Raw genomic sequence first — 27218 nt, 5'->3', positions numbered from 1 at the left:
TATGTATTTTTCACTTTTTATTTGTATGTTTATCTCACATAATATAATTTAAAAGTATGCATTAAGGTGTCTGTAATAGAATAAACGTGACAAAAATGAATGTGGACATTAATAAATGCTTTTCTATAAGTTCCAAAATATGTTTTACAATGGCAGGGGTACCACGATGGAGGCACGGAGGCTTCAACACAGCGACTCCTATAAGTCTTCTAGTGTGTATATATAAATCATTGGTCTTTTGGGAGTTGTATATTACGTCGCGCTCTCAAAATGCGCCATTTTCTACCAGCGCCCAACAATATCAACATTTAAGTGACACCGCTCTCTTGAGCGAAATGGCAGTTTAACGGCTTGCGGCGGTCCTAGCAGCAGCAAATCCAACAGTGCATCAACCCAGTGCACTGCTTCAACTTCATATTTGTCAAAATGACGTAAGTATATATTTAAGGATTTTATTTGTAAGCAATTTGCTAACAGCCCAATGACGTCAATGAGCTCTAACCTCAATTTGTGAAGCTATTAGCCTGCTTCTGTTGTGTAGCTAAGTATTTTCTAAATACATATAGTAATGTTATAACTTGCCGTAAGGTCGCCAGACAAATCCTTGGAATGACATTGGATACAAACGTCACGAGTCAGATCAGAGAATGTTACATTGTATTTCTTTCGGGCAAAAGGGTCAGTGAGTTGTTTCATAATTACAGCTCTAGACATTGTCACCAATTGTTTAAAAATAGGTGGTACGATTTTATGGAATTTTCCAGGAATGCCAACGTGGCAAACAAAATGGTTCGTGATTTGTCTTGGGAACAAAATGGCGATATAATCAGTGTTTAAGGCGGGAGGGTGTACACAAGTGTGGCTGTTGGCTATGGAGGCGGAAGCAGCCATCTCATTCGCTAGACACACTTCCATTCTGACGATGGTTGCTGTGGAAACTGACCTCATTTGGCGCGTTTGCGAGTCACAAGACAAAGGCAGGGAGGGTATTCAGTGCCAGCGTTGTAAAATGGTAGGGGCAGTGTTGTGCACAAAACGCATTACATATATAAACATAAGTTCAGACTTAATGTTTTTCCCACCCAATTCAAAATGTGCAGCCAAATATTACATTACACAAAATAACACTGCCGACCATGACATAATATAAAAATCAACAAAGGAGAAAAAGCTAATTTGCCTACATTATGAGTTACTGTTTACATTATTTCATGCTCACCCTGTCTAATCCTGTCTCTTTCCCAGGTCCCTTGTGGAAACCCTCAGCACTGCTGTAGTTGACAGCATAAAAGAATCGCTCAACCTCTTACTGCCGTACCTACCGTCTCAGATCCTAGTGACTGAACAACAGAGCTATGACCATGATGAGTTCACAGTTTGGCCTGGACGATATGGAGGCCCTACTCTGGGGGCCTTCCTCTCTCATGGCTGACCCCATGGGGTCGCTGCGCCACCAAGATGAAGTTACCTCGATAGAGGGGGGGGCTTCACCCCTCTCGTCATCTTCCTCTTCTCCACTTCTCCTTCTATCCCCTCCTCCCACTCCGCCGTCACTGCTCCTCCAGGAAGAGAAGGCTGGGGCAGACTTGCTGTCCTTCCCTTGGCTATCTGCTGACCAGCTAGGCCACACCCATTACATTGGTGCAGATGATGGGAAAGGTGAGGACCACAACATCCTAAGTCCTCCACACGTATGTTCATACTGGTCAACAGTGTGTAGAAATCCATAGCAATTTATATTTTATTCCCATTCTGTTTTTTGCCGTATAGAAAAGGTAATGACTTATCACAAATTTGAATTCCAGTATATTACTTTAGCTATTGAGCAGCTGATTAACCCTCTCTTTGTCCTCCACAGAAGATGCCTTTTCTGGCATGGACTGGATGGCCGAGAGGGTAGACCTGAGTGAGTTTGATTTGGACTCCTTTATTGGTTCCTGCAGCCCAGACGGTTCCCCCAGCTCCCCTGAAGACCTCATCACTTCCTTAGAGTGTCCCATGGAGCTGGACTTACTCCCCCTCCCCACTCTCCCTACTCCCACGGACCTCCCCACCACCACTGATCCACTTCTCCCCCCGACCGTGTCACAGCCCCAGGAAAACCCTCAGGAGGTGTTTCATTCACCTCCCCCCTGCGTCCCTGATGCCCAGGAGGAGCTGGAGATCAAGTCGGAGCCCCAGTCCCCAGCCCCCTCTCCTCCTCCATCACCCACCTTCACCTTAGAGTTGGGCAGTGAGGTGTATGTCTCCGCGAGTGTCAGCGAGAAGCCGCTTCACCTGGAGGTTCCCCAGCCGGTCCCCAGCATTGTGCTGTCTCTCTCCCCAACCCGCATCGTCGTCCTCCTGGCCCCTAAACAGGAGGTCGGCGTGACAACCACCACTATCACCATCCCAGAGATCCTCTCTGACAGTGACAGCAGCTTCAGCTCCTCTGGTCAGCTCAACCAGCCCTCCATCGCCACAACTCAGTCAAGTTTCCAAAACGAGAGCAAACCGTACCCAAAAACCCCCAAGTCTAGGCCACAACATCCAGACCAGCCCACCACCACATCGAGTGGGACAATGAAGTCCTCCACTGGAGGACCCCCAAAGGAGAAGAAGCTCAAGAAAATGGCACAGAACAAGACGGCGGCCACGCGCTACCGCCAGAAAAAGAAGACTGAGCAGGAGGCCTTGAGCGCGGAGTGCGATGAGCTCGAGCAAAGGAACCACAAGCTTGCGGAGAAAGCGGACTCCATCGCCAATGAGATCCAGTATCTCAAGGAGCTCATGGAGGAGGTGCGCCAAGCGAAGAGCAAGAAGGGCCTTGTGACCTCTAACTGTATTGTGTAACCCCCAAGTATCCCACTATCTAAAATCTATATGCTTTTTAAATGCGTGTATTGTATTGAGACTCCCAAAACCCAAGTTCTATTGACATTTGACCTTCCTGCCTGTCTCTTCCTTTAAGAGTGAGACTATTCTTGTAGCTTGAGTTTGATGTAGTCGCTGATCTCTTGTATGAAAACCTTAAGTATTTTCCAGACAGAAACAGTATATTGACTTATGTAATTAGTCTGATCTTTTGTAGTCTTTGTCATCGTTTATTATCAATAGACGTGTCTATTGTTGTAGATGCATGTCTTAAATAGGCTTTGAAGGCTCTTATTCATATGTACTTTTACTGTAGTCTGAATCATATCTAATTGTATTCCTTTTTTTATCTATTAAAAAGTCAAATCCATTTGGTTTTGTGCTTTTCATTTAGCAAACAAACTGGGAGTGGGAATATACAGTGATCATGATAAAGTATATTATTGGGACCAATTTTGCCATTTCCATATAGTCGTTTCAAAATAGGGCCCTTGGCCTGCCTTGTCATTTGGCAAATACAGGTGTGAATGTTTGTGTTCGTAAGTGTGGAGGCAAGTTGTTTTAAATATAGCCCAGATTTGACCCGCTCCAGTGCTCTCCTGAGTCATGTGAAAACCTGTTTCGTGTAGGAACATTTAACAGTGTGTTCTGGCCAAACATAAAACCCTTTACCCAGATAAGGGTCTGGTTAAACAACCATTGTGTGCGCTCCAACCCTATCAGAAAGGTCTACACCTGAGACATTACAATAAGCATGTGATGCTTCTTTCTAGAGAGAAAACAAGGACTGGGTTCTAAATTGCACCGTATCACCTACATAGTTAATTTACTTAGTTCATTGTGGGATACTACAGGAGCCAGGGTACATCCAAGTTCATTGTGGGATACTACAGGAGCCAGGGTACATCCAAGTTCATTGTGGGATACTACAGGAGCCAGGGTACATCCATGTTCCAACTCCTTAATTTGTATGTTCTGATCATCCTGTGTTGGACACAGTTTACAGTTACCTCACTGACCTGCTCTGAACAGTGCTGTGCGTTTGTGTGCTGACTTAAGCACTGCTGACAATAATGGAGGTTGACCACAGTGACTGCCCTGTATTCAACCTAAAACTGGGACACCGGTTCTAAAACTGTTTTTGCTCTAGGCCTTTTGTCCAGATAGCTTGGGGGAAATTATATTTGGCCTGTACCAAACATTTAGTGCTGAGGCACAATGTATGTCTCTCTGAAAACACTCACAAGCTCCCCAAAGAAGCTGTGGGCAGTGAGAAGCACAACCAGTTCTATAGGACAATTAAACCCAATTTACCACAACTTCTGCTAACTCTTGATGTTACAACTGGTCTCTCTGAAAGCAACCTTTTAATTCCAACCCTTTTGTTGCACAATTTAATAATGGATAATAACCCCCTCCGCAAAGCAGGAAGTCCCCTGGCTCCAGGTGTGTCATGCGATTCAGTCTTTCTTGGGAATCTCATCATGTGAGATCTATTAACAGTGGTGGGCCGTCAGGGCCAGCAAGGCCTTCTCTGCTGGCCTAAACATCATCAGAATATAATTATTTTTAAAATATATTTTCCCACAAATATGTATTAAATTATTCCCCAGAGTAAGAGTTATACTCTTCATTTCATAGCTTTCCTCTTGGTTGCACTGCTTCCAGCCCCAGGTTGAGATTTGGAGGGCTGGTCTTTATGTTAGATCTTTTATCCAATCATTTTCAGCCATCATGTGTTGCCAGGGGTCTAAAATCTGCCCTCAGGCCTTCAGAATCAACAGTGCGGGCGCTTGTAGCTTAAAGTGAATGGAAAGGAAAATTTAGTGTCAACCAATCAGCTTTAGAGTTGGCTATTGTACGCCTGCTGGCTGGCTCCAGTGTTACACAGGAGCCAGCTAGCAGGCGTAGTGCGTGCACGTCTTTTGATTGGATTACCAATATTGAGAGGCAGGTCCTATGGGCAGGTCTATGCAGATCTAGGAAACTGAATTTGATAAACAAATTAATTTGCGTACTACTAAGCTGTTTTTTCAACCCACAATGGCGGAAGGAGGAGAAGATATCGATTTGGTCGAGGATATAATTATAACGCCATTCTCAAGACGAACTTTTCAAGAAAAGTTAGACATTGTAAGGAGAGGTCGCCCGACGCCACAAAGCCTGTCACAGGCGGGAAAGGGGTTCGTTCGCTCGCCACTTTCAAAGTTCAAACTACGAGAGCTATCAATGGCTCACAGGCTCCGAGAAGCACTGCAAACTGTACTACTGGGAATGCCTATTATTTGCAAGTGATCGATTTGGTGTTTGGAGCCACACTGGCTTTGCAAACTTGAGTTGTCTAACCAAGGAGACACCAAAGTACGGCTGGGCACTTACAAGCAATGGTGCTTTTGAAAACTTTTGGGGACACCCAGAGTGGATCTACAGCTCAACGAACAAGCGCGCAGGACAACGGAGCTGCACAATGAAAAGGTGAAGAAAAATAGGGAAATATTGAAAAGACTCATTGATTGTGTCATGTTTTTGGGTAAACACTGTTTACCCAAAAATGTAAATTTTTGTCAATTTCAAGGTGACGCAACGCCTGGTTATACTGCGTTTCTGTCTAAGTGTATAGTGTCTAGAGCCATGGCATCATAATGATGGTAATAAGAGGTGGATTAATTCGGGTGGGACTGTGTAGGACCTCACTGAAGGCCCAGGCCCCAGGCCCACGGCACGCCACTGGATTTATAATGGACATGTGACTGACCAAACTTGGCCTATCCGTTCTTGGCCCGTGACTGACAGTAGGCTTTCACAAGTTGTGGGTTCTGTTGATTACTCAGTTGCAGTTGGTGTCAGCAACACAGTTGAAGTTTGTATGTTCAGTTCACAGACATCTTTTAAATATGGGAAGACATGCAATAGACCTACATTGGACATATAGACCTACAAATTATCTTGGGATGGTATTGCAAAACAACTTTCTTAATCACAGTTCAGTGGGATAAGCTCTTCAAAAAAGTCCATTATTTCCTTGAATAATTCCTAATAATTGTTAATTATTAGTAATTGTTCATTTGACTGGACCTCCAGGACCAAGTCCTCCTCAAAAACAAAGCAGGATCCACAGAGAAGGTCCCCATCAGAGGCCTAGCAGCTACAGGCCCCATGAATATCATCAACACCTCCATACTCTGGTGCCTCTCCAGAGAGACAGAATCATCTCAAAAATGTGAATCTTGTTTCTCATGATCTGATGAGCTTTAGATGCCTTTTGGCAAACTCCAAGTGGGCTGTCGTGCTTTTTCCTGAGGAGTGGCTTCCGTCTGGCCACTCTACCATAAAGGCCTAATTGGTGGAGTGCTGCAGAGATGGTTGTCTTTCTGGAAGGTTCTTCCATCTCCACAGAGGAACTTTAGAGCTCTGTCAGAGTGACCATTGGGTTCTTTGTCACCTCCCTGACCAAGGCCCTTCTCCCCCGATTGCTCAGTTTGGCCGGGTGGCCTGCTCTAGGAAGAGTCTCGGTGGTTCTAAACTTCTTCCATTTAAGAATGATGGAGGCCACTGTGTTCTTGGGGACCTTCAATGCTGCAGAAATGTTTTGGTACCCTTCCCCAGATCTCTGCCTTGACTCAATCCTGTCGCAAAGATCTACAGACAGTTCCTTCGACCTCATGGTTTGGTTTTTTTGCACTGCATGCACTGTCAACTTATATAGACAGCTGTGTGCCTTTCCAAATCATGTCCAATCAATTGAATTTACCACAGGTGGACTCCAATCAAGTTGTAGAAACATCTCAAGGATGATCAATGGAAGCAGGCTGCACAAGATTCTTCAAAGTAGCCACCCTTTGCCTTAATGACAACTTTGCACACTCTTGGCATTCTCTCAACCAGCTTCACATGGAATGCTTTTCCAACAGTCTTGAAGGAGTTCCCACATATGCTGAGCACTTGTTGGCTGATTTTCCTTCACTCTTCAGTCCAACTCATCCCAAGTTATCTCAGTTGGGTTGAGGTCAGGGTATTGTGGAGGCCAGGTCATCTGATGCAGCACTCCATCACTCTGCTTCTTGCTCAAATAGTCCTTACAGAGCCTGGAGGTGTGTTGGGTCATTGTCCTGTTAAAAAACAAATGATAGTCCCACTAAGCGCAAACAAGATGGGATGGCGTATCGCTGCAGAATGCTATGGTAGCCATGCTGGTTAAGTGCGCTTTGAATTCTAAATAAATCACTTAGTGTCACTAGCAAGCACCCCTACACCATCACACCTCCATGGTGGAAACCGCACATGCAGAGATCATCTGTTCACCTACTCCGTGTCTCACAAAAGACAAGGCGGTTGGAACCAAAAATCTCAAATTGGGACTCAAAGGACAGATTTCCACCGGTCTAATGTCCATTGCTCGTGTTTCTTGGCCCAAGCATGTCTCTTCTTATTGGTGTCCTTTAGTGATTTTTTTGCAGAAATTTGACCATGGAGGCCTGATTCACAGAGTCTCCTCAGAACAGTTGATGTTGAGATGTGTCTGTTATTTAAACTCTGAAGCATTTATTTGGGCTGCAATTTCTAAGGCTGGTAACTCAAATGAACTTAGCCTCTGCAGCAGCGGTAACTCTGGGTCTTCCTTTCCTGTGACGGTCCTCATGAGAGCCAGTGTCATCATAGCACTTGATGGTTTTTGCGACTGCATTTGAAGAAACTTTAAAAGTTCTTGAAATTTTCCATATTGACTGACCTTCATGTCTTAATGTAATGATGGACTATCATTTCGCTTATTTGAGCTGTTCTTGCCCTAATATGGACTTAGTCTTTTACCAAATAGGGCTATATTCCACCCCTACCTTGTCACAAAACTGATTCCTTAATGAATTTGAGCCAAAGAAATTACACAAATTAACAATGCACACCTGTTAATTGAAATGCATTCAAGGTGACTACCTCACTGGCTGAGAGAATACCAAGGGTGTGCAAAGCTATCATCAAGAAAAATGGTGGCTACTTTGGAAAATCTCAAATATATTTTGATTTGTTTAACACTATTTTGGTTACTACATGATTCCATATTTCTGATGTCATCACTGTTATTCTACAATGTAGAAAATATTTTAAAAATAAAAGCAGAGAGTAGGTGTGTCCGAAGTTGACTGGGACTCATTTATTATATCTCCTAGATATAGGACAAACTCTTCAAAACCTTGTTCATGATACTTTTGCCATTTATGAATGTGTTATTCAATGCGTTTCTCTGGGCTATAGTAGTAAAGGCCAAATTCTATATTTTATAAACAAAAAAAGTATATATATTTTTTAATCTAAAAGGGTCTTAAAATTCTAAATTAAATAGCTAAATAATCCATAGTGTGACCATCTTAAAACAATTCCATATGTCAGAACTGTCTCTCCAGCTGCAGTAGGATTCAACAACACACGGATGTTCTGTCGATGTGCCTTTGATCAAGGCACTTAACCCTCATATGCTCCAGGAGTGCTGTTCTACTATGGCTGACCCTGTAAAAAAAAAAAAAAAAAACATTTCACTGCACCCATCTGGTGTATGTGACAATAAAACATTTTATCATCAATTTAAAATATAAAGTCTAGTAAAATGATTGCAAAACCAATCTACAAATGAAACTACAGCCAGTTGCACTGCAGCAGTGTTTGTCCACAAAGCCAGTGCAGTCGTCCTCTGTTAAACACAAAAGAATCCTATCAGGCAGAGCATACTGATGACCTCATGCAAACGTTAGGGTGGTGGTGGGGGAGGTTGAGGTATAGAGACCACATCAACACAAAGACAGAAAGGGTAAGGTATAGTGGGTGTTCGGAACTAAATTTCAACCACAAATATTGGCTAAAACATTGGATCAGAACAATCATGTTATCAGTTCAATAATGCTGAGCCATAGACAAAGGAGAGCAGTTCAGTATCCTCTACTCACCATAATCTGTGTACGGGCAAGAAGGCCTCATCACCATTCAGTCTGAATTTCCTCTATTTTGTCCAGCAGATCCAAACTGCGGAGCTCAAGCCCTCCCCTCTGAATGTGCTCCTCAACAGCTGTGTGGCTCAGCCAAGCCCCACAGGTGAACAGCACCATGGTGTGGAACCATGCCTCTTGAGTTCAGTGACCAAGTGCAGCACCAGGATGATGGTGTGAAGGTGCCTCTATTTGAGTAATTACGGTTGTCATGTGAATTGTATATGCTTTCCTATTGGTCTGTCTGAATTCATTGTTTGAGTGTTCTGATTGGTGGCAGAAGTGGCTCAGCAGAAAGCACCTCCACCTGTTCCTACAAAATGGTGGCGCATTTCCTGGAGAGGCAAAAAGGAAAGACAGGGATGGAGCTGTTGCACACTAGACCTATGGTAGCTTGTGAACGTCCCTTCATGGAGGACATCTTCTATATACAGTCTCTGTGTTAGCTGTAAGTATCCGGAACACACTTGTGTTTGGCTGTGTATACAGCCAGCGAGGTCATCGTTGTGTTTTGTGTCTATTGTTACATTTAAGGGGCTTGCCTATTTATTGTGTGTGCCCTTTAGTCTGAAGACCTTTTGATATTTAATCCTTATTGATTACAGTGTGTGCTTTGCTGTGCTGACTAGGATACTTTCAAGACTTGAACATTGCATGTAACCACAAAATTATTGCAGTAGCCATTTTGTGCTTTAGACTGAGACACTAACTTTCCTTTTAGGTGTGATTCCAAGCCCACCCAGTACAGCCCTGTTTGTACATGATCTTTGTAATATTTTTTATTTTATTTATCCTGTGTTGTGTGTTTTCCATACCGTTACCCAGTTCAGGTCTCTGACCCTGCCCTATCCTAGAACCTGTGGTGGTTATATGGCGGCTGGGCTGGAGGAGGGCGGCCCCTTGCTTCATTGTGTGCCTCACAGAAACCCAGTCCCAGTTGGGGGTGTCTACTATGGGGACCTTGCGTCCGACCACATCAGCTTGCCTCCTCAGGTTCTGCTCCATCTCTGTCCTCGACTAAAAAGGCCCTCTGACCTAAGATGGTGTTCCTGACAACTTTTTTTCACTCCTTTCCAGCCCGGCAAAGCGCAAAGATCATCCGGACACTCTGCGCCTTCTCCCTCACCCTCCTCAACCGCCTTCCTTGCCTGCTCTTACTCCAGCTGCAAAATACCAGCCGTGGTTGTCTTTATCCAGCTCTTCTGCCTTCTCCAGAAGCTCCTGAACCTGTGTCTTCACCAAATTGTCATCCTCACTCTGCTGTGTGTTACTATCCAGGCCATGGTATCTGTTACCACACCTCTCCACCAGCCACTGAAGGGGCTCCCCAGCTGTGATGAACTCATCCACAAATGTTCCTTCAGGTAGCTTGTCCACCCCAGTGAAGAGCACCTCCAGGCCCCTCCTCCTAGATGACCCATCTGCTTCTCTGCAGCCTTCTTGTGGCCCTCTGAAGGGCTGTGACACGGGGACCCCCAGTAGAAGCGTGTGGGGCCCTGAGGGGCAGAGTGTGGCACTGACACACAGTCCCTCCTCGCTTGCCCGCTCTGGTGGGACCCGGTAGCATTATCTGCTGAGTCACGGGGTGTAATTCAGGGTGGGTTGTCAACTATGGTGATCCGCCTTCCACAGACCTCCCTGTGGCCAACGGTGCTGTGGACAGTCTCTGTCCCAGTCTGGAAGACCTCCTCACCTAGGATGGCCTTCCCTGTACTTCTATTCTCAGCTTCCGGCCCCGCCAGCAACTGGAGCTCCAGGAGATGACAGATGGGTTCTATTGTCGGAAACGACAACAACAACCACTGACGGCTGTTTTGACTCTTCATTTGTGCTCTCCACAGCAGCAAGGTAGTCATGCAAAAGGGACAGTTAGTTTCCGGCCTCATCACCTTTCAGTCTGAGTTTCCTCTATTAAGTTGACAGCAGATGTTGGGATTGTGCGAGAAGGAGTGCGGATGGATGCCTGACATTCAGAAACTAAACTCAATTACGGGTACCAGATTCAGAGCCAGAGAAGACTGAGCCATTTTGACTCCTGCCTCTTGTTTTCTTTCTCACTCCCCACCTCCCTTCTCCTCCCAGTTATGTCTGTTAGACTGTGTAAACAGAGAGAGAGAGCTCCACAAGATGCTGGCAGTCTTCTTCTTGGCTCTCACATTCTATCCCATCTCTCTGACTCCTCCCCTCTCACTCTCCCTTTCTCTTTCTTCCTCCCTCTCTAATGGTCTATCCCTCACATTCCCGGAACTCTCTTGTATCTCCTGTCATATTAAGCCTTAAAGAGAACAGATTGTACACAATGCAGATGGGAAGTCAACACAGTGCAGCTCTTCTCTGGAAAGTGACTTGTTATTCAGATGACGCATATTAGGGAGCTGCTCCCACACAGAAAACAACATGTTGCTGAAGACTGTGGGGGCTGGCTGGAGCATGACTGGACTGAAATTACAATGGTTTTCTGTTAGTCCTGGTATATTTTACAGATTTTTCATTGAGCATGCAATAGTCCCAAGTACTAGGCTTAATCTGTGTCTGGGAAACCAGCCCCTAATGTTTTAAGACTACACACTCATTACACACATCACTACACAAGAGATGTTATGATACCAGCTAGCTACCCTACTGATATTGTTGCACACGCTATGTCTAGGTGTCCTAGGCCTAGCTACATGGGCTGTAACCTGATTTTTGAATGTGCATTTATGTGAGAAGTTAGAGTATGTGGACCGTGTTGTATACATGTGCCCAGGACACAAACTTACCGGGGTCCAGAGCCAGCTCCGTTTTGACCCCTTAGTTGGCCACAGATTATCAACTTGTTCAGTTCATGGTGACAAAATAAATATATACAAAAGTACAAAGAGTGCATACCCCGAAACTAAAGCTAACACAAAACAAACACTGCCAGGCCGAGAGGCTTGTGGCCACCTTTCTCTGATTGACGATAATCTTAATTGCCCGCACCTGTGTGCTTATCAAGGCTTCCTGGCAGAGCACAGAACCTGACCCGGTTGGGGATGGAGCGTGGAAGTGGTAGTATGCTGTCCACCTACTATGTCAGGGTTAAGCAACCGGGGTCCTGTTTTTGATTTAACCGACCTAGAGGACCAGGTATGTTGAATTTAGGCATTCACTAAATTGATCAATTGACTAAGTAGCTCAGTGTGGTGCCCAGTTGGGATAAAATCCGGCAGTACCTGAGGCACTCCAGGAACAGGGTGGCCCACCCCTGTACTATGTGCTAACACGAAACAACCACCCCATATTGTAACAATATACAGTACATACAGTGCAAAATGTTTTAATGTACATGTTTCCATGAATTTCAGTGCAATTGAACATTCACATCACATCATGTGCATGTATTTTTTAAATATGTGTACTGCAATGCGCTACTAGATAAAACAGTCAGTAAAGAATTTATAAGTGTCAGAGTTGAGATATTTAAAATAAGAAGTTAATGTTAGATTTCAATAATACACGGCAGTGCTCTCACAGGACCTCCATTACTCCATTCCAGTTTAGTATTGTTCTGACGACACGAACCAAAGCCTGATCAAATGATAAGATTGATGTGATTATTTTAAGAGTGCCGTTTATCTTTAGGATGCTCACCACACGTGCATTTATTCGACAATGTATTCATAATGCGTAGTTGCATTTTTCAATTACCATAACTCCTTGAGGGAAACGATGACAACTGGGTCGCTCTTGAATCGCAGTGGCATTTAGTGATTTTGGAAACGTCCATTCTCTAGATTTTAAATATTAAAAATGTATTTGGGTACATCTTCCCTTTTCAAATCAACTAAAAGGGCAGCTTAATGACTTTAAATCATTTCTAACGTTATGATAGAATTGTGCCACAGTAGGAGTAGTAACACCAATGATGGTAACACCAATGACACATTTTAGGTAAATTAGGATTTTCTTAAATGGAGGCCATAGAAGGTCAAATATTACGTCTTTAACCCTTTAAAAATTATTTACTAAAGTGATATGATGAATAATTTTGCTCACAGTCTAATTGCCCTTCATTTACATTTCAATTGAGGCAACCACATCAGGTGAGGCAACCCCATGTCATAGTAAGTACGCCACATTATATGCCAAACAGCCAACATGTATGGAAGTATATATGGAAGTTTAGTTTCTAATTGATTACATAAAAATGTATCTTGAATGTTGGCTGTATGGTATATATGAGGGAGGTGTGACCCTTTCTGTCCAATGAGGTCATTAACGGGAGAAAAAATCAGCAAGTCAAAATATAGTCACACTTCAGAATAGGGAACACGTATTGAGGTGCTATGCCCTTATTAGTCCCAGCTTGAGAGTTTCTTGTGTAACTTGATATTTATTAACAATAAATATGACTATTACAGCTAATAACGATATTATAATTACATGCCTTATGTTTGAATAACAAATAACTTAAGGCCTAATAAATGGCTAATAACACATAATAAAGGCCTTATAAGCTACTTATATACATACTTATAAACTAGAAATTAGTGGCTCATATGTGTACCTTCAAATAAAGTGTCACCCTTGTTTGAATTGCAGTTATTAATTGGTCCAAGGCTGCATCATTCGTGCGGGACGACATGTTTACTGTTGCCTTGTATATCTTTGTAATGAGTAATGAGATCAGCTTTAATATTGCAGAGAGATTGTGACTTCTATCAATGTAATTATAAGCATAATTTCCAATCCCCCATATCTTTTTTTGGTGAATATTTATTTTTTATTATATACATTTTCCTTCTTAATAGCCTTTATTTGTTTTCATTGAACTATACGATATTTTGTTACTTTCTAGCATTCAAAATAGTAGATAGATATCTCTTAATGCCCAAAATATGTCACTACAATGTGCTTGCATTAAGTACTGCATACAGTTTTGCAGTATAAAGGACTTGCATGATGTTTTATCATTGATAAACAGTTCAATATAAACAAAAACATGAATGATGTGCAATTATTTGTCCTTTTAAAGTGTTTTTCATGGTTGCAAAGGCGAGGGACGCAAATGCCACAGCAATTCAAGAATGACCCAACTACTTTGAATACATGTACAGTCCCTTCAGAAAGTATTCACACAATAGTTTCTGAAGGCATTGTATGTGTTATTTCATTTCATTTCCAGTGTAATTCTACACCAGCCTACTTTGAAATGTGAATGTTTTGCCTTGGGGTGTGAGAGCGTGTCCACCTTACAGTGTGTAAGCATGTGCTCTTGGCTACTCTCTCCCTTGTCACTACTGGAGCTGGCATCCTCTGCTGCAGTCCTCTTCAGGGCTGTTGTTCTCAGATGACTCAGGGCTTTCTTCATCCACTGTCAAACACAAAAGAACCCAATTATCTCAAAACTTATTCTCCAATGGGGGGGGTTTAGAATGTTAAAATAATTTGATAAAATATTGAATTTGGCCTTTACTACAATAGCCCATAGAAACACATTGAATAACACATGAGTTAATGGCAAAAAAGACTGGCAGAAAAAACAAATCATAAGGAATAACGTTTTGAAGTGTCTGTCATATATCTAGGATATATAAGAAACCTCAGGAAATATGTGATTTTTTTTGGGACATATATTTACCCTTTTATCTTTGTTGGCACAAAGCTGCCTCCATACTTCCCTTTGTTTGTATGGGTTACCTTCAGATGAGTCCCGTGACACTTGTGGGGGTCGTAGAGCAAAACGGAGAACACCATCAACCCGATGGTGAGTTTCCCCCTTCCATACAGGGGTCATAATAGTTAGGCCAAACCGTTCGGATGCCACAGACGTTTTCGTGAGAAGAACGATTTTTGGGATGTCTCATGGTCTGACAAACACAGCTGTGGCTCGGCAACCTTCCACCGCAGATGTGGAAGGCCGACATAGGCGTAAGCGGTGGATTGAGACACATCCCATGCAAAAACTGATATTCCTAGCTTAAACTGAACGGTATTGTTGTTCCGAGACAGGATTCTGTCGAGGCACAGATCTGGGTAAGGATACCAAAAAATGTCTGCAGCATTGAAGGTCCCCAAGAACACAGTGGCCTCCAACATTCTAAAATGGAAAAAGTTTGGAACCACCAAGACTCTTCCTAGAACTGGCCACCCAGCAAAACTGAGCAATCGGGGGAGAATCGGGGGAGAAGGGCCTTGGTCAGGGAGGGGACCAAGAATCCGATAGTCACTCTGCCAGAGCTCCAGGGTTCCTCTGTGGAGCTGGTTGTCCTTCTGGAAGGTTCTCCCATCTCTGCAGCACTCCATCAATCAGGCCTTGGGTAGAGTGGCCAGACAGAAGCCACTCCTCAGTAAAAGGCACATGACAGCCCGCTTGTATTTTGCCAAAAGGCACCTAAAATACTCTCAGTCCATGAGAAACAAGATTCTCTGGTCTGATGAAACCAAGATTGAACTCTTTGACCTGAATGCCAAGCGTCACGTCTGGAGGAAACCTGGCAACATCCCTACGGTGAAGCATGATGGTGGAAGCATCATGCTGTGGGGATGTTTTTCAGCAGCAGGGACCAAGAGGCGAGTCGGGATCAAGGGAAAGATGAACGGAGAATAGTACAGAGAGATTCTTGATGACAACCTGCTCCAGAGCGCTCAGGACCTCAGACTGGGGCAATGGTTCACCTTCCAAAAGGACAATGGTTCACCTTCCAAAAGGACAATGGTTCACCTTCCAAAAGGACATTGACCCTAAGCACACAGCCAAGACAACGCAGGAATAGCTTCGGGACAAGTCTCTGAGTTTCCTTGAGTGGCTCAGCCAGAGCCCGGACTTGAACCCAATCGAACATCTCTGGAGAGACCTGAAAATAGCTGTGCAACAACGCTCCCCATCTAACCTGACAGAGCTTGAGAGGATCTGCAGAGAAGAATGGGAGAAACTCCCCAAATACAGGTTTGCCAAGCTTGTAGCGTCAAACCCAAGAAGACTTGAGGCTGTAATCACTGCCAAAGGTGCTTCAACAAAGCACTGAGTAAAGGGTCTGAATACTTTTGTAAATTTGATATTTCATTTTTTTTATACATTTGTTAAAATTTCTAAAAACCTGTTTTTTCTTTGTCATGGGGTATTGTGTGTAGATTGATGGGAAAAAACAATTTAATCAATTTTAGAATAAAGAAGGAAAAAAACAATTGAATAAATTTCAGAATAAGGCTGTAACATAAGAAAATGTGAAAAAAGTCAAGGGGCCTTAACTTTACTGTATAACAAAAAATGCATGACAAAAACAATCATAACAACATATATGAACTTCATCCAGAAGTGAATTAATGGCAGCAGAGAAAGAAGAGAGCGGTTCAGTATCATCTACTGTCTACTCACTCTGTATTGGCAAGAAGGCCTCATCACCATTCTCTCTGATCATTTCCTCTATTTTGTCCAGCAGATCTGAGATGTTCCTTGTGTCCTTCCCCGGCATCTTGCTGTCCACCACGTGATAATAGTTCCCACAGTATTCCAACAACCTGTGGAGCTCCCGCCCTCCCTTCTGAATGTGCTCCTCGACGGGTGTTCGGCCTAGCCAATCCCCGCAGCTGAACAGCACCATGGTGTGGAGACACGCCCTATCACCAAACAGGCCCTCCAGGTGGGCCTCCAGGGTCCGCCTCTTGCGTGAAGTGAGGGTGGAGATGATGGGCAGCACCAGGAGAAGGGTGTGGGGGCCAGGCCGGAGGAGGGTGGCACCTCGCTTCGACTCCTGTCTGACGTGTTTGGGGGTGCGTCTGACGGAGAACCAGTCCCAGCCAGGGGTGTCAACGATAGTGACCCTGCGTCCGGCCACCTCAGCCTGCCTCCTAAGGCTCTGCTCCGTCTCTGTTCCAGACTCAAAGTCCCGCCGGCCCAGGATGGTGTTCCCTACAGAACTTTTTCCCACTCCTTTCCAGCCCAACAAGAGGACCCTCAGCTCTGGAAGAGACAGGGAGAGATAGAAAGCTTTATAACATGTATGCTATTTATTAAAACCTTTGAACTTTTAGGAACTATTATGCCAAGTATACAAAACTCTTAGAAAATAAGGTTATATTTAAAAAGGTTTTTCAGGTGTCCCCAATGGAGAACCATGTAACAACATTAACCGGTGTTATTACATTAACCGTTGTTAAAAACCCTTTGAAGAACCCTTTTAGGTTCCATGTAGAACCCTTTCCACCGAGGGTTCTACATGGAATCTAAAAGGGTTCTTCAAATGGTTCTCCCGTGGAGACAGCCGAAGAACCCTTTTAAAACCCTTTCTTTTAACAGTGAAGCAATAAGAGCTGGTCACCTCTGGGAGGCCCTCCGACCATCCGCAGTCTCTGCCTCTCCCTTTCCTCCCGCTCCTCTCTCACCCGCCTCTCTTCCACCGCCTTCCTTGCCTGCTCCTCCTCTAGCAGAATCAGTTCGTTTACTGCAAAATACCAGCCATGGTTTTCCTTAACCTGCTCCTCTACCTTCTCCAGCAGCTCCTGAACTTGTGTGTTCACCGTGTTGTCATCCCCACTCTGCTGTGTGTTACTATCCAGGCCATGGTATCTGTTACTACACCTCTCCACCAGCCACTGAAGGTGCTCCCCAGCTGCAATGAACTCTTCTACGAACGTCCCCTCAGGTAGCTTGTCGACCCCAGTGAAGAGCACCATGGTGGACCTCCAGGCCCCTCCTCCTAGATGACCCAGCTGCTTCTCTGCAGCCTTCCTGTGGCCCTCTGTGAAGGGCTGTGACACGGGGACCACCAGCAGGAGCGCGTGGGGCCCTGGGGGACAGAGGGTGGCACCGACACAGGGTCCCTCCTTGCTAGCCCGCTCTGGCGGGGCCCCGGTGTTATCATCCGCTGAGTCATGGGGTATAATCCAGCCTGGGGTGTCAACCACAGTGATACGCCTCCTGCAGACCCCCCCGTGGCCAACGGTGCTGTGGACAGTCTCTGTCCCAGTCTGGAAGACCTCCTCACCTAGGATGGCATTCCCTGTGGTGCTCTTCCCAGCTCCTGGTCCCCCCAGCAACAGAAGCCTACGCTCCGGGAGATGACAGATGGGTTCAACTGTCGGAGACGACAACGACTGGCAGATATTTGGACTCTCCATTTGAGCTCTCCAAGGCAGGAAGGTAGTGAGTGATAGATATTGTCCTGTTTTAATGTCTATGCTGTCAGATGGCCAGAGAAGAGAGAGCTATAACTGACAGTAGCTACCGTTGGGATTGTCCATGGAAGCGTGCACATGAATATCTGTAGCGAAACATAAAGGAGCAGCGCTCCAGAAGTAAACTCACCTACCGGTACCAAATTCAGAAGCAGTGGAGACTGTAGCCATTTTGTCTCTAGCCTCTTGTTTTCTTACTCACCCCTCCACCTCCATGTTTTTTGCCTCCTGCTCCTTCAGGGGACACCAGTAATCTGTTATATGGTGTATCCTGACCGGTCCACAAAATACTGGCAGTCAAAAAGGTTTCCTCTTCTACTCTCTCTTCCTCTCATTCTCACTCTCCTTCAATCGCAGAACATTTCACTCTATCCCACCCCCTCTCTCTCTCTCTCGCTCTGTTTCCCCTTTCTCTCTTTGTCACTCCTCCTCTCTCTTCCTCTCATTCTCCCCTTTTCTTTCTCCCTTTCTCTCTGTAGGTCTTTCTGTCTTGCCCCCTCTTCCCTGGAACTCATTTTTTCTCTTTTTTTATTTATCTTCTCAAGAGCGAATATTGTGCAGACAGGAAGTTAACACCATGCAGCTTCAGGGAAATGACTGGTCATATTGAGGGGAAGCAGGCAAGGGAGCTGCTCCCACACCGAACACGACATACTGCTGCAGACAGAGACAAAGTGGGGAGCAACGTTGGAGAGAATTTGCCGTGGTTACAGCTGTGGGAAGTATTCCCCCAATGCTGAACACTATTTATAATACAGACATTGGAGGAACAGGTGTGAGAGAGGGAGAATATGAGGGAGGAGGGAAAGAGATGATGATCATATTGAAATACGGTATTAACAAGAAAAGACTATTTGAAATGCAGACCAGAAATGTGTGGTTTTGTACATTTTGGCTACTTATAAGTCATGACTCTTATGAATCATTTCAGTTTAGCATGTGAGCATCTTGTGCCAGTCTTACAAACGGAACCACACAAAGCACAGCAAATAAGCTTTGCAACAGCTTTACGAGGAGGAAAAATGCATCTATGCAGCCTAGCGCGAGAGCCACTGTAGAGCGAGAGCACATGAAGCAACCACTAGATTGAGTGGCTCCCTCTGCAGGCTGAAACAAGCACAACACCCCTTGACTTTAAATAACAATAAACACAAAAAAATCATCATTACAAAATGTCAAAGATAGGGATACCATAGCTATATCTCACATTCTCCCACATTTCTGGTTGGCAACACAGGGAACCCAAACATAAGTAAAAAAAATGGTACAGAAAGTATTACCCCTTTTTCACATCAACTGTTTCCCTTTTTCTTTGATGTTGGACAAACCAGGAACAACAATAGTAGCCTAATGCCTCTGACTTTATCAGAAACTTGTCCATAATGGTATATAAATGCATCATAATACCAACCAACCAACCTCTTTTGACCTTGGTGGGTTTATTTATTTCATGTATTATACTGCTATTGTACCATTTATCATAATTATGCGTTACCATGGTAGAATGTGACCCATGGTAGAGTGCAGGTTAAAAGCATGGTATTTCCATGATCCATATCTATACCATGGTATAAATGATGCAATAACATGGTAATATTTGAATTGTCCAAATAGTATAGGGCCTACCTAACTGAGATTTGTAAATAGATGTTAGCCTAACAGAAAAATCCCCATAACAATCTGTCTAAGCTCCAGATATGTTTTTTTTCTTCCATGGGCTGCGTCTCAATCCACCACATTGGCCGGTGTCGGACTTCCGCATCTGCGGTTGGAGGTGGCAGAGCTAAAGACCTGGAATCAGAAGACACCCGAAAAATTGGTCTTCTCACGAAAACGTCTGCAGCGTCCCAATGGTTTGGGCTACATCACGGGAAGTCTTGTCTGTAGCTACACACTATGACCCCTCTATGCATAGCTGTGGAAGTAGGGGTGCTGAGGATGCTGCAGCCTGATTGTATTTTGGTGCTATTCAGTAACAACATCTCCATGTATATGTTTGCTACTTCCTATTTAAGAATGTCCTCTGACATGTTGACTGTGATGTAGACTACTTGAATAGTCACATCAAGGCTGTTTTTGAAGTAATCTAAATGGAATAATTCTACACCATCAGCTACCTACCATTAGCCACACTATATGAGTACAATATGATTTGCATAACTTAGATTCTACATAAGTCATAAAGTGTGGAATTGCTCTTCAATCCGTTCAATTGGAGTTGAGACAAGATGGATCTACCTTTTTTTTTGCGACATGGGCAATGGACATATTTACATAACATTGATTTTAAAAGTAGGTGCTTTGGGGTGGCAAGTAGCCTAGTGGTTAGAGCGTTGGGTCAGTAACCAAAAGGTTGCTAGATCAAATCCCCAAGTCGACAAGATAAAAATCTGTCGTTCTGCCACTGAACAAGGCAGTTAACCCACTGGTCTTAGGCCGTCATTGTAAATAAGAATTTGTTCTTAACTGACTTGCCTAGTTAAATAAAGGTTAAAAGGAAAACAAGCTGAACCAACAAGTATGACAATGAACAAAAATGTTATTCACTGAAAAAAGTACATGAATGATAAGAGAGAGCTCTTAAGCAGCTTGAAGAACTACAAAAAAATATAGAATATTTTTTCTACTACTCATATAAGTAGTAGAAGAAGAAAATTAACTACTTCAAAATGGAGATTGCCTCAATGGCGTTGCCAATGCGCTCACAGATACCATAATTGGAATGATATAGGGAGGCTTTCTTTATCATTGTCTATGTGCTGCCCATGCTAAAACAGGCTTTTGGCCACTAGAGGCCTTAATCATTCTTTATGCGTGAGTCCACTGAGGTATCTCTGGTGAGTCTCATCTTCTACCATACATCGCTCTGAAGTGTTGCAAAAAAACAGTTGTTCTCCATGTGACATTTTTGGACAGCAGCTGCACCATGACATATTTGGTAAATCTTCAAGGACATAAAGTTACATATCCTACAGAAAAGGTGATCGTAGAGTGCTGGGAGCATGAACGAGAAGTTTTGGGTGGATGGGTAATTGCATGGAGAGAGAGATAGGACTGATTGGAAAGAGTTCAGCCCCTCTGTGGTTCTTTCTGTTATCACACCTTGGTTGCTGTCACGACTTCTGCCGAAGTCGATGCCTCTCCTTGTTCGGGCGGTGCTCGGCGGTCGACGTCACCGGTCTTCTAGCCATCATTGATCTATGTTTCATTTTCCATTGGTTTTGTCTTGTCTTCCTACACACCTGGTTCCAATCCCATTCATTATATGTTGTGTATTTAACCCTCTGTTTCCCGTCATGTTCTTGTCAGAGATTGTTTATTGTTATGCTCGTGTTTTATGGATTGGTGTGTGACGGGTTCTTGTACCCACGTTTATTTTTATTATGGACTTCGGTTTTTGTTTTAAGTTATTAAACTACTCCATTATACCAAGTTTGATTCTCCTGCGCCTGACTTCCCTGCCACCTACACACACGTCATGACAGTTGCTCCCTCAGCCAAGACCTAGGGTGGCTTGAGAGGGTCAGCGCTAATGAGGAAGGAGTAGATCCAGTAAGTGAGTGAACATTTAAGAACCCAGTACTATGCTGTCCTGAATATATTCACTGATAATTGATCTAAGGACCTCTAAATTCTAATCAATAATGAGGAGAGACAAGGTCAATCACCAATCAGGATATTACTTTATTCAAAACTTAATAAGGAAAGCATAGAGCAATTGCTTCTATAATGATGAGGCTGGTCGGCTCAACACTTCCAAGTGTTGTGTCGAGTAGATCTGACATACGAAGAATACAAATATGTTTTATAGAAAAGATACGCCCTTTTAGTCTTCATGACAAACAACAGATTTATGGAATGGGTCACAAGGTGAAACTTGATATATGAGGAAGGAGTATCCCGCAGCCAGATAGCATTTGCTATGAATACTGTTCTTGTTGTTTAGTCTGGCCCCTAAGACGAGGCTCCGATCTCGTTCCTGGTACTTCATAGCACAGAAACACCAATTCATTCTATGGCGTAAATCAATTGTCAACTCCAGATACTCCCATCTCAAGTAAAACCCCTTCTTGACCACACGCCTGGACAAGTTCACTGGGGGGAGTGAGCCTCTAGGTCATACACTACCCCAGGATAGGTGCAACATCAGAGATTACATACAATGGCTCTACTGTAGACACCACCCCACACATCTTTTCTCAGACCTTATCTCCCCCAAGGCCAAAGGAGGGAGTGACTGGCACACAGACATTGTGGAGACAAGTAATTGGTTCCCCATGAATCACACCATCCCTTCACATGGGTTAGAATAGGTAAAGACACATTCACATATGAAGACAATGTTCCCTCCTGTCCTCTTCTCTTTCTGATATTCTGCATAGCACCAGATACATGTGAAAAACAAGCCTGTCTTCTCCCCTCTCTGGGCCCCAGGTGACTGAGCCCCAGCTGAGGGAAGAAGTGCCACTGCCAACACCAGAGTCTGACACCAAAAGCATGTCATATAAGCATATTATGCAGATAAGTCATCTTAATTATCTAAACTCAGCAAAAAAATAAACGTCCCATTTTCAGGACCCTGTCTTTCAAAGATAATTCGTAAAAATCCAAATAACTTCACAGATCTTCATTGTAAAAGGTTTAAACACTGTTTCCCATGCTTGTTCAATGAACCATACATAATTAATGAACATGCACCTGTGGAACAGTAGTTAAGACACTAACAGCTTACAGACAGTAGGCAATTAACGTCACAGTTATGAAAACCTAGGACACTAAAGAGGCCTTTCTACTGACTCTGAAAAACACCAAGAAAGATGTTCAGGGTCCCTGCTCATCTGCGTGAATGTGCCTTAGGCATGCTGCAAGGAGGCATGAGGACTGCAGATGTGGCCAGTGCAATAAATTGCAATGTCCGTACTGTGAGATGCCTAAGACAGCGCTACAGGGAGACAGGATGGACAGCTGATCGTCCTCGCAGTGGCAGACCACATGTAACAACACCTGCACAGGATCGATATATCCGAACATCACACCTGTGAGAGAGGTACAGGATGGCAACAACAACTGCCCGAGTTACACCAGGAACGTACAATCACCTCCATCAGTGCTCAGACTGTCCGCAATAGGCTGAGAGAGGCTGGACTGAGGGCTTATAGGCCTGTTGTAAGGCAGGTCCTCACCAGACATCACCGGCAACAACGTTGCCTATGGGCACAAACCCACCGTCACTGGACCAGACAGGACTGGCAAAAAGTGCTCTTCACTGACAAGTCACGGTTTTGTCTCACCGGGGGTGATGGTCAGATTCGTGTTTATCGTCGAAGGAATGAGGGTTATACCGAGGCCTGTACACTGGAGCGGGATCGATTTGGAGGTGGAGGGTCCTTCATGGTCTGGGGCAGTGTGTCACAGCATCATCGGACTGAGCTTGTTGTCATTGAAGGCAATCTCAACGCTGTGTGTTACAGGGAAGACACCCTCCTCCCTCATGTGGTACCCTTCCTGCAGGCTCATCCTGACATGGTGGACGTGTGGGGTAACATCTCACAGCAAGCACTGGCAAATCTGGTGCAGTCCATGAGGAGGAGATGCACTGCAGTACTTAATGCAGCTGGTGGCCACACCAGATACTGACTGTTACTTTTGATTTTGACCCCCCCTTTGTTCAGGGACACATTATTCCCTTTCTGTTGATAACATGTCTGTGGAACTTGTTTAGTTTATGTCTCAGTTGTTGAATCTTGTTATACAAATATTTACACATGTTCTGAAAATAAACGCAGTTGACAGTGAGAGGACATTTCTTTTTTTGCTGAGTTCATGTTACCTAACTAATTCTGATTCTTATGCCACAGACCCTAAAACAGGGAGGCCAGGTGCAGCTTTTAGTGTTCCTGAGTTGAAGGTAGCAGTGACAAAAAGAGCAATGGATAATTTATCCATATACACAATGGAGTTGCTGGCCATACTGGGTAGAGGAGGTGAGACCAGAGAGGGTAGTCATCTGCTCTGACTCATGTGCTGCACTGATGAGCTTAAAATCATTTGTATCACAGAGCAAACAATATGTATTGTATGAGAATTGCAGTTTAGGGTGAGACAGATGGGGGCATTTGTGAGGTTCGTCTGGGTACCAGCTCATGTGGGAGTAAAGAGGAATGAGTAGGTGGATGTTCTTGCCAAGCAGGCTCTCAAACATCCTGGTGTTGAAATGGAATTCTCAATCAGTAAAGCAGAAGCCAAGGGGTTAATAAAAAGAGTGGTTAAAAAACTAATGGCAAGAGTTGTGGAACAGGGAGGGAAAGGGAAAACACCCATATAGGATCCAGGAAAAGGTGGGGGCAGGTAGGTCCTCAGGTCAAGAAAGAAGGGAGGAAAGTGTAATCACAAGGCTGAGACTGGGACACACAAGGCTCAACAGTACATTAAAATTGCTAGGAAAACATCAGACTGGTATGTGTGATCACTGTCAGGGGGAGATGGAGACAGTGGAACGTGTTACTCAGTTCCAGCAATATGGGAGGGTAAGGAAGAGATTGTTATCAGATTTAAGGAGTAATGGTGTTGACAAACCAAGCATAAGCGAATTGCTGAGAAAATCTTCAGGGGATGTAGTATTTAATGATCTATTTAGTTTCCTTAAGGAGATGAGAATAATGGGTAGGATTTAGACCCTCCCTGTCTCTGGTCCACACTCTAGTCCAGTTGGTGGCGGTAATGCACATTGAAGTTGGTTGCCAACCACCATTTAAAAACCAAAGAAGAAGAAGAAGAAGAAGAAGACGAGCAGCTTCTGGTTAATTGTTTGCAGTGGCCATTGAAGATTAGCTTCACACATAGCCGTGGGAAGTAGAAGTGCTGAGGGTGCTGCAACCCCTGAAAAATATGAATAAAAAAATATATATAAATAAAAAAAATAGGAAAAACAATAATGTACTGGACCTTTAATAGTGTAGTATTAGCGGACCGATCTAGCATCTGTATCGCAGGCAACAACAAAAAAACAGCACCCTAACCCTTAAACTACTTCCCGCGGAGGAGCGAAGTAGAGGGATAACTGGGCCAAAAATCCATCTTCTCCAGCAGGTGGCGTTGTTTTGTTTCTTTCGCTCAACAAGCGAGGCGTTTTTGTTTGGAGGTCAATGAGAGAGTGTCGAATTTGCTCAACAAAACATGTAATTGCTTATTTGAGGTTTATTTAATTGAATAGAAGTTTCGTAATGCTTAGGTTGTTACGAGTGTACTGATATAAGTAGGACATGTGACATCCTGGCAACTTTGAGAGAAAACACTATATATCGGCTATGCACATTCATGACATGAGGCTAGTAGCCTAGCATCTCTCTCCAGTAAATACAGGCAGTTGATGTCAACATCCAATATTCAAAAAAGTGTTACAATAATGAGATGTATCCACCAATACAAATAGAGGAATGGACGGGAGCTTGACAGCAAAAGCAAAGGCGGTAGTTGAGTTTCTTGAGAAGTGTAACATTAAAAAAGAGAATCTTCAGTGTATTGGCACTGATAATGCGTCCGTGATGACTGGGGTGCACAACGGGGTGCACATGATTTTAAAGGAAGAATGTGCATTGCCCAATTTGGTACTCATCTGCTGTGTGTGCCAGTCTTTACAATTGGCTGTCTGTTCAGCATCCAAAGAGACCATTCCTAGGAGTGTTGAGTACTTAATCTTAAACTGGTTTTCGATTTCCCCAAAACGGCGCGAGGCGTACAACGCAGTGTATACCACTATTAATTGTGGCCAGAAACCCCTGCAGATCACCAAAGTGTGTGCCACACGTTGGCTATCGATTGAGCCTGCGGTAACTCATATATTGAGCCAGTGGGATGAACTGAAACTCCACTTTGAGTTGACCAAGGCCAGTGAGCGTTGCTACATGACGGATGTGCTACACGCCATGTACATGGACAAGACCAACTATGTCTACCTGACATTCTTGAAATCAATCCTGTCCGACGTACAAGTTGCAGTGAAGTCATTTGAGGGAGAGCAAACAGATCCTGTCAAGCTTTTGGACAATCTGGTACACCTCTTAACATCAATTTGCAGCAAAGTAGTCAACACTATGGCAAAAATTGATGTCCTGAAGGATGCCATTGATGGACATCTCAGTCCATCACCATACCTTCGGTACCTTTTCGAGAGCACGGTGTACCAACTCAGTCTTGCGCCAGAGGACAAAATGGTCATTCGGAGACAGTGCATAAACTACATTGTTGCTTTAAGCAAGGAGCTGCAAGCAAGGCTCGAAGACAACCTTGAAGCCTTGCGAAACACGGCCTTGTTCAGTGTTAAGGAAACGCTAAAGCACAATAAAAGTACCACTGAAATTATTAAAGTAGCTGAGCTACTGGGATACCAGCCCCAAACAATTGATAACAATTGTTTCCCAATGGAGAAATTCCATCTGTTTAGGTGGGACTCAACTGAAAATACAGTCGAGTTTTGGAGTGAAGTCAATAACTACATGGACTCTTCCGGGTCAAATCCATTTGAAGAACTGTGCAACGCTGCCCTCTCCTTGCCACACTCAAATGCAGAGGTCGAACAGCTGTTCAGCCAAATGAGTGTGGTCAAGTCAAAGTTAAGAAATAGAATGTCATTGCACACTCTCAACTTCATACTCCTGGTGCGGTATGGACTGAAGCTGGCTGGTGATACCTGTTACCAGCATAAACTACCAAGTGAAGTTCTGCAGCAGTTTGGCACCACAGCAGCATACAGATTTAAGGCCACTCCATCCTCTACTGCTGGTTCCAGCTCCGTGACAATGCAGCTGGACAGTGAAGATGAAGAGGATTTCCTTGCCAACCTATGATTCATCATATTTACAGTACGTATTCAAGGAGTGGACTTTCTGGAACTGGTGGAGACACACAGCTGATGGTGGCAGTGTGTACTGCAGTGTGTGCAAAAACAGTGGCAATATCTGGAGGAAACCATTGAGCAGCTAGCCAGCCAAGCAGCACAACAACCTGGAGAGAGCTGGAGAGAGATGCCTAGCGCATACATCATTATTTGACGTAAGTTGCTTGATCAATAAGATAGCATATAGACCTTGTTATTAGCCTGTACCTATAATTGTTGAGCAGTTAGGTAGCATGTTAACTAACTACCAATACACTGCTTAAAACTATAATTGTTCAGAATGTGTAGGTTTAGTAGTTAAAAAGAAAATAAATAAAATGTAATTGTTCAATAATGTGTAATTGGTCAATAAT

General features: G+C 44.0%; 2 protein-coding genes across 3 annotated transcripts; one reads left to right on the top strand and one right to left on the bottom strand.

The window, feature by feature from the left end:
* The first annotated feature begins 268 nt into the window (after positions 1-268).
* atf4b (activating transcription factor 4b) lies at positions 269-3223 on the top strand. 2 transcript variants are annotated; one of them, XM_038981126.1, is made up of 3 exons: positions 269-431; positions 1246-1659; positions 1862-3223. In XM_038981126.1, the coding sequence occupies exons 2-3, from the start codon at positions 1356-1358 to the stop codon at positions 2830-2832; spliced, it is 1275 nt and encodes a 424-aa protein (XP_038837054.1). In that variant the 5' UTR covers positions 269-431; positions 1246-1355; the 3' UTR covers positions 2833-3223. The 2 variants fall into 2 exon arrangements, with proteins under 2 accessions (XP_038837054.1, XP_038837045.1); XM_038981117.1 differs by having other exon boundaries at positions 1859-3223.
* An 8890-nt stretch (positions 3224-12113) lies between these two features.
* si:dkey-110g7.8 (GTPase IMAP family member 8) lies at positions 12114-18359 on the bottom strand. The gene is made up of 3 exons (XM_038981106.1): positions 17114-18359; positions 16171-16755; positions 12114-14166 (listed from the first exon to the last, which is right to left on the bottom strand). Exons 1-3 carry the CDS (start codon positions 17910-17912, stop codon positions 14090-14092), a joined length of 1461 nt encoding a protein of 486 aa, XP_038837034.1. The 5' UTR covers positions 17913-18359; the 3' UTR covers positions 12114-14089.
* Between the last annotated feature and the right edge of the window lie 8859 nt (positions 18360-27218).

The sequence above is a fragment of the Salvelinus namaycush genome, chromosome 3, assembly GCF_016432855.1.
Source record: "Salvelinus namaycush isolate Seneca chromosome 3, SaNama_1.0, whole genome shotgun sequence".
NCBI lineage: Eukaryota > Metazoa > Chordata > Actinopteri > Salmoniformes > Salmonidae > Salvelinus > Salvelinus namaycush.
Note: the sequence above shows the minus strand (reverse complement) of the source record. Positions and strands in the feature narration are given on the sequence as shown.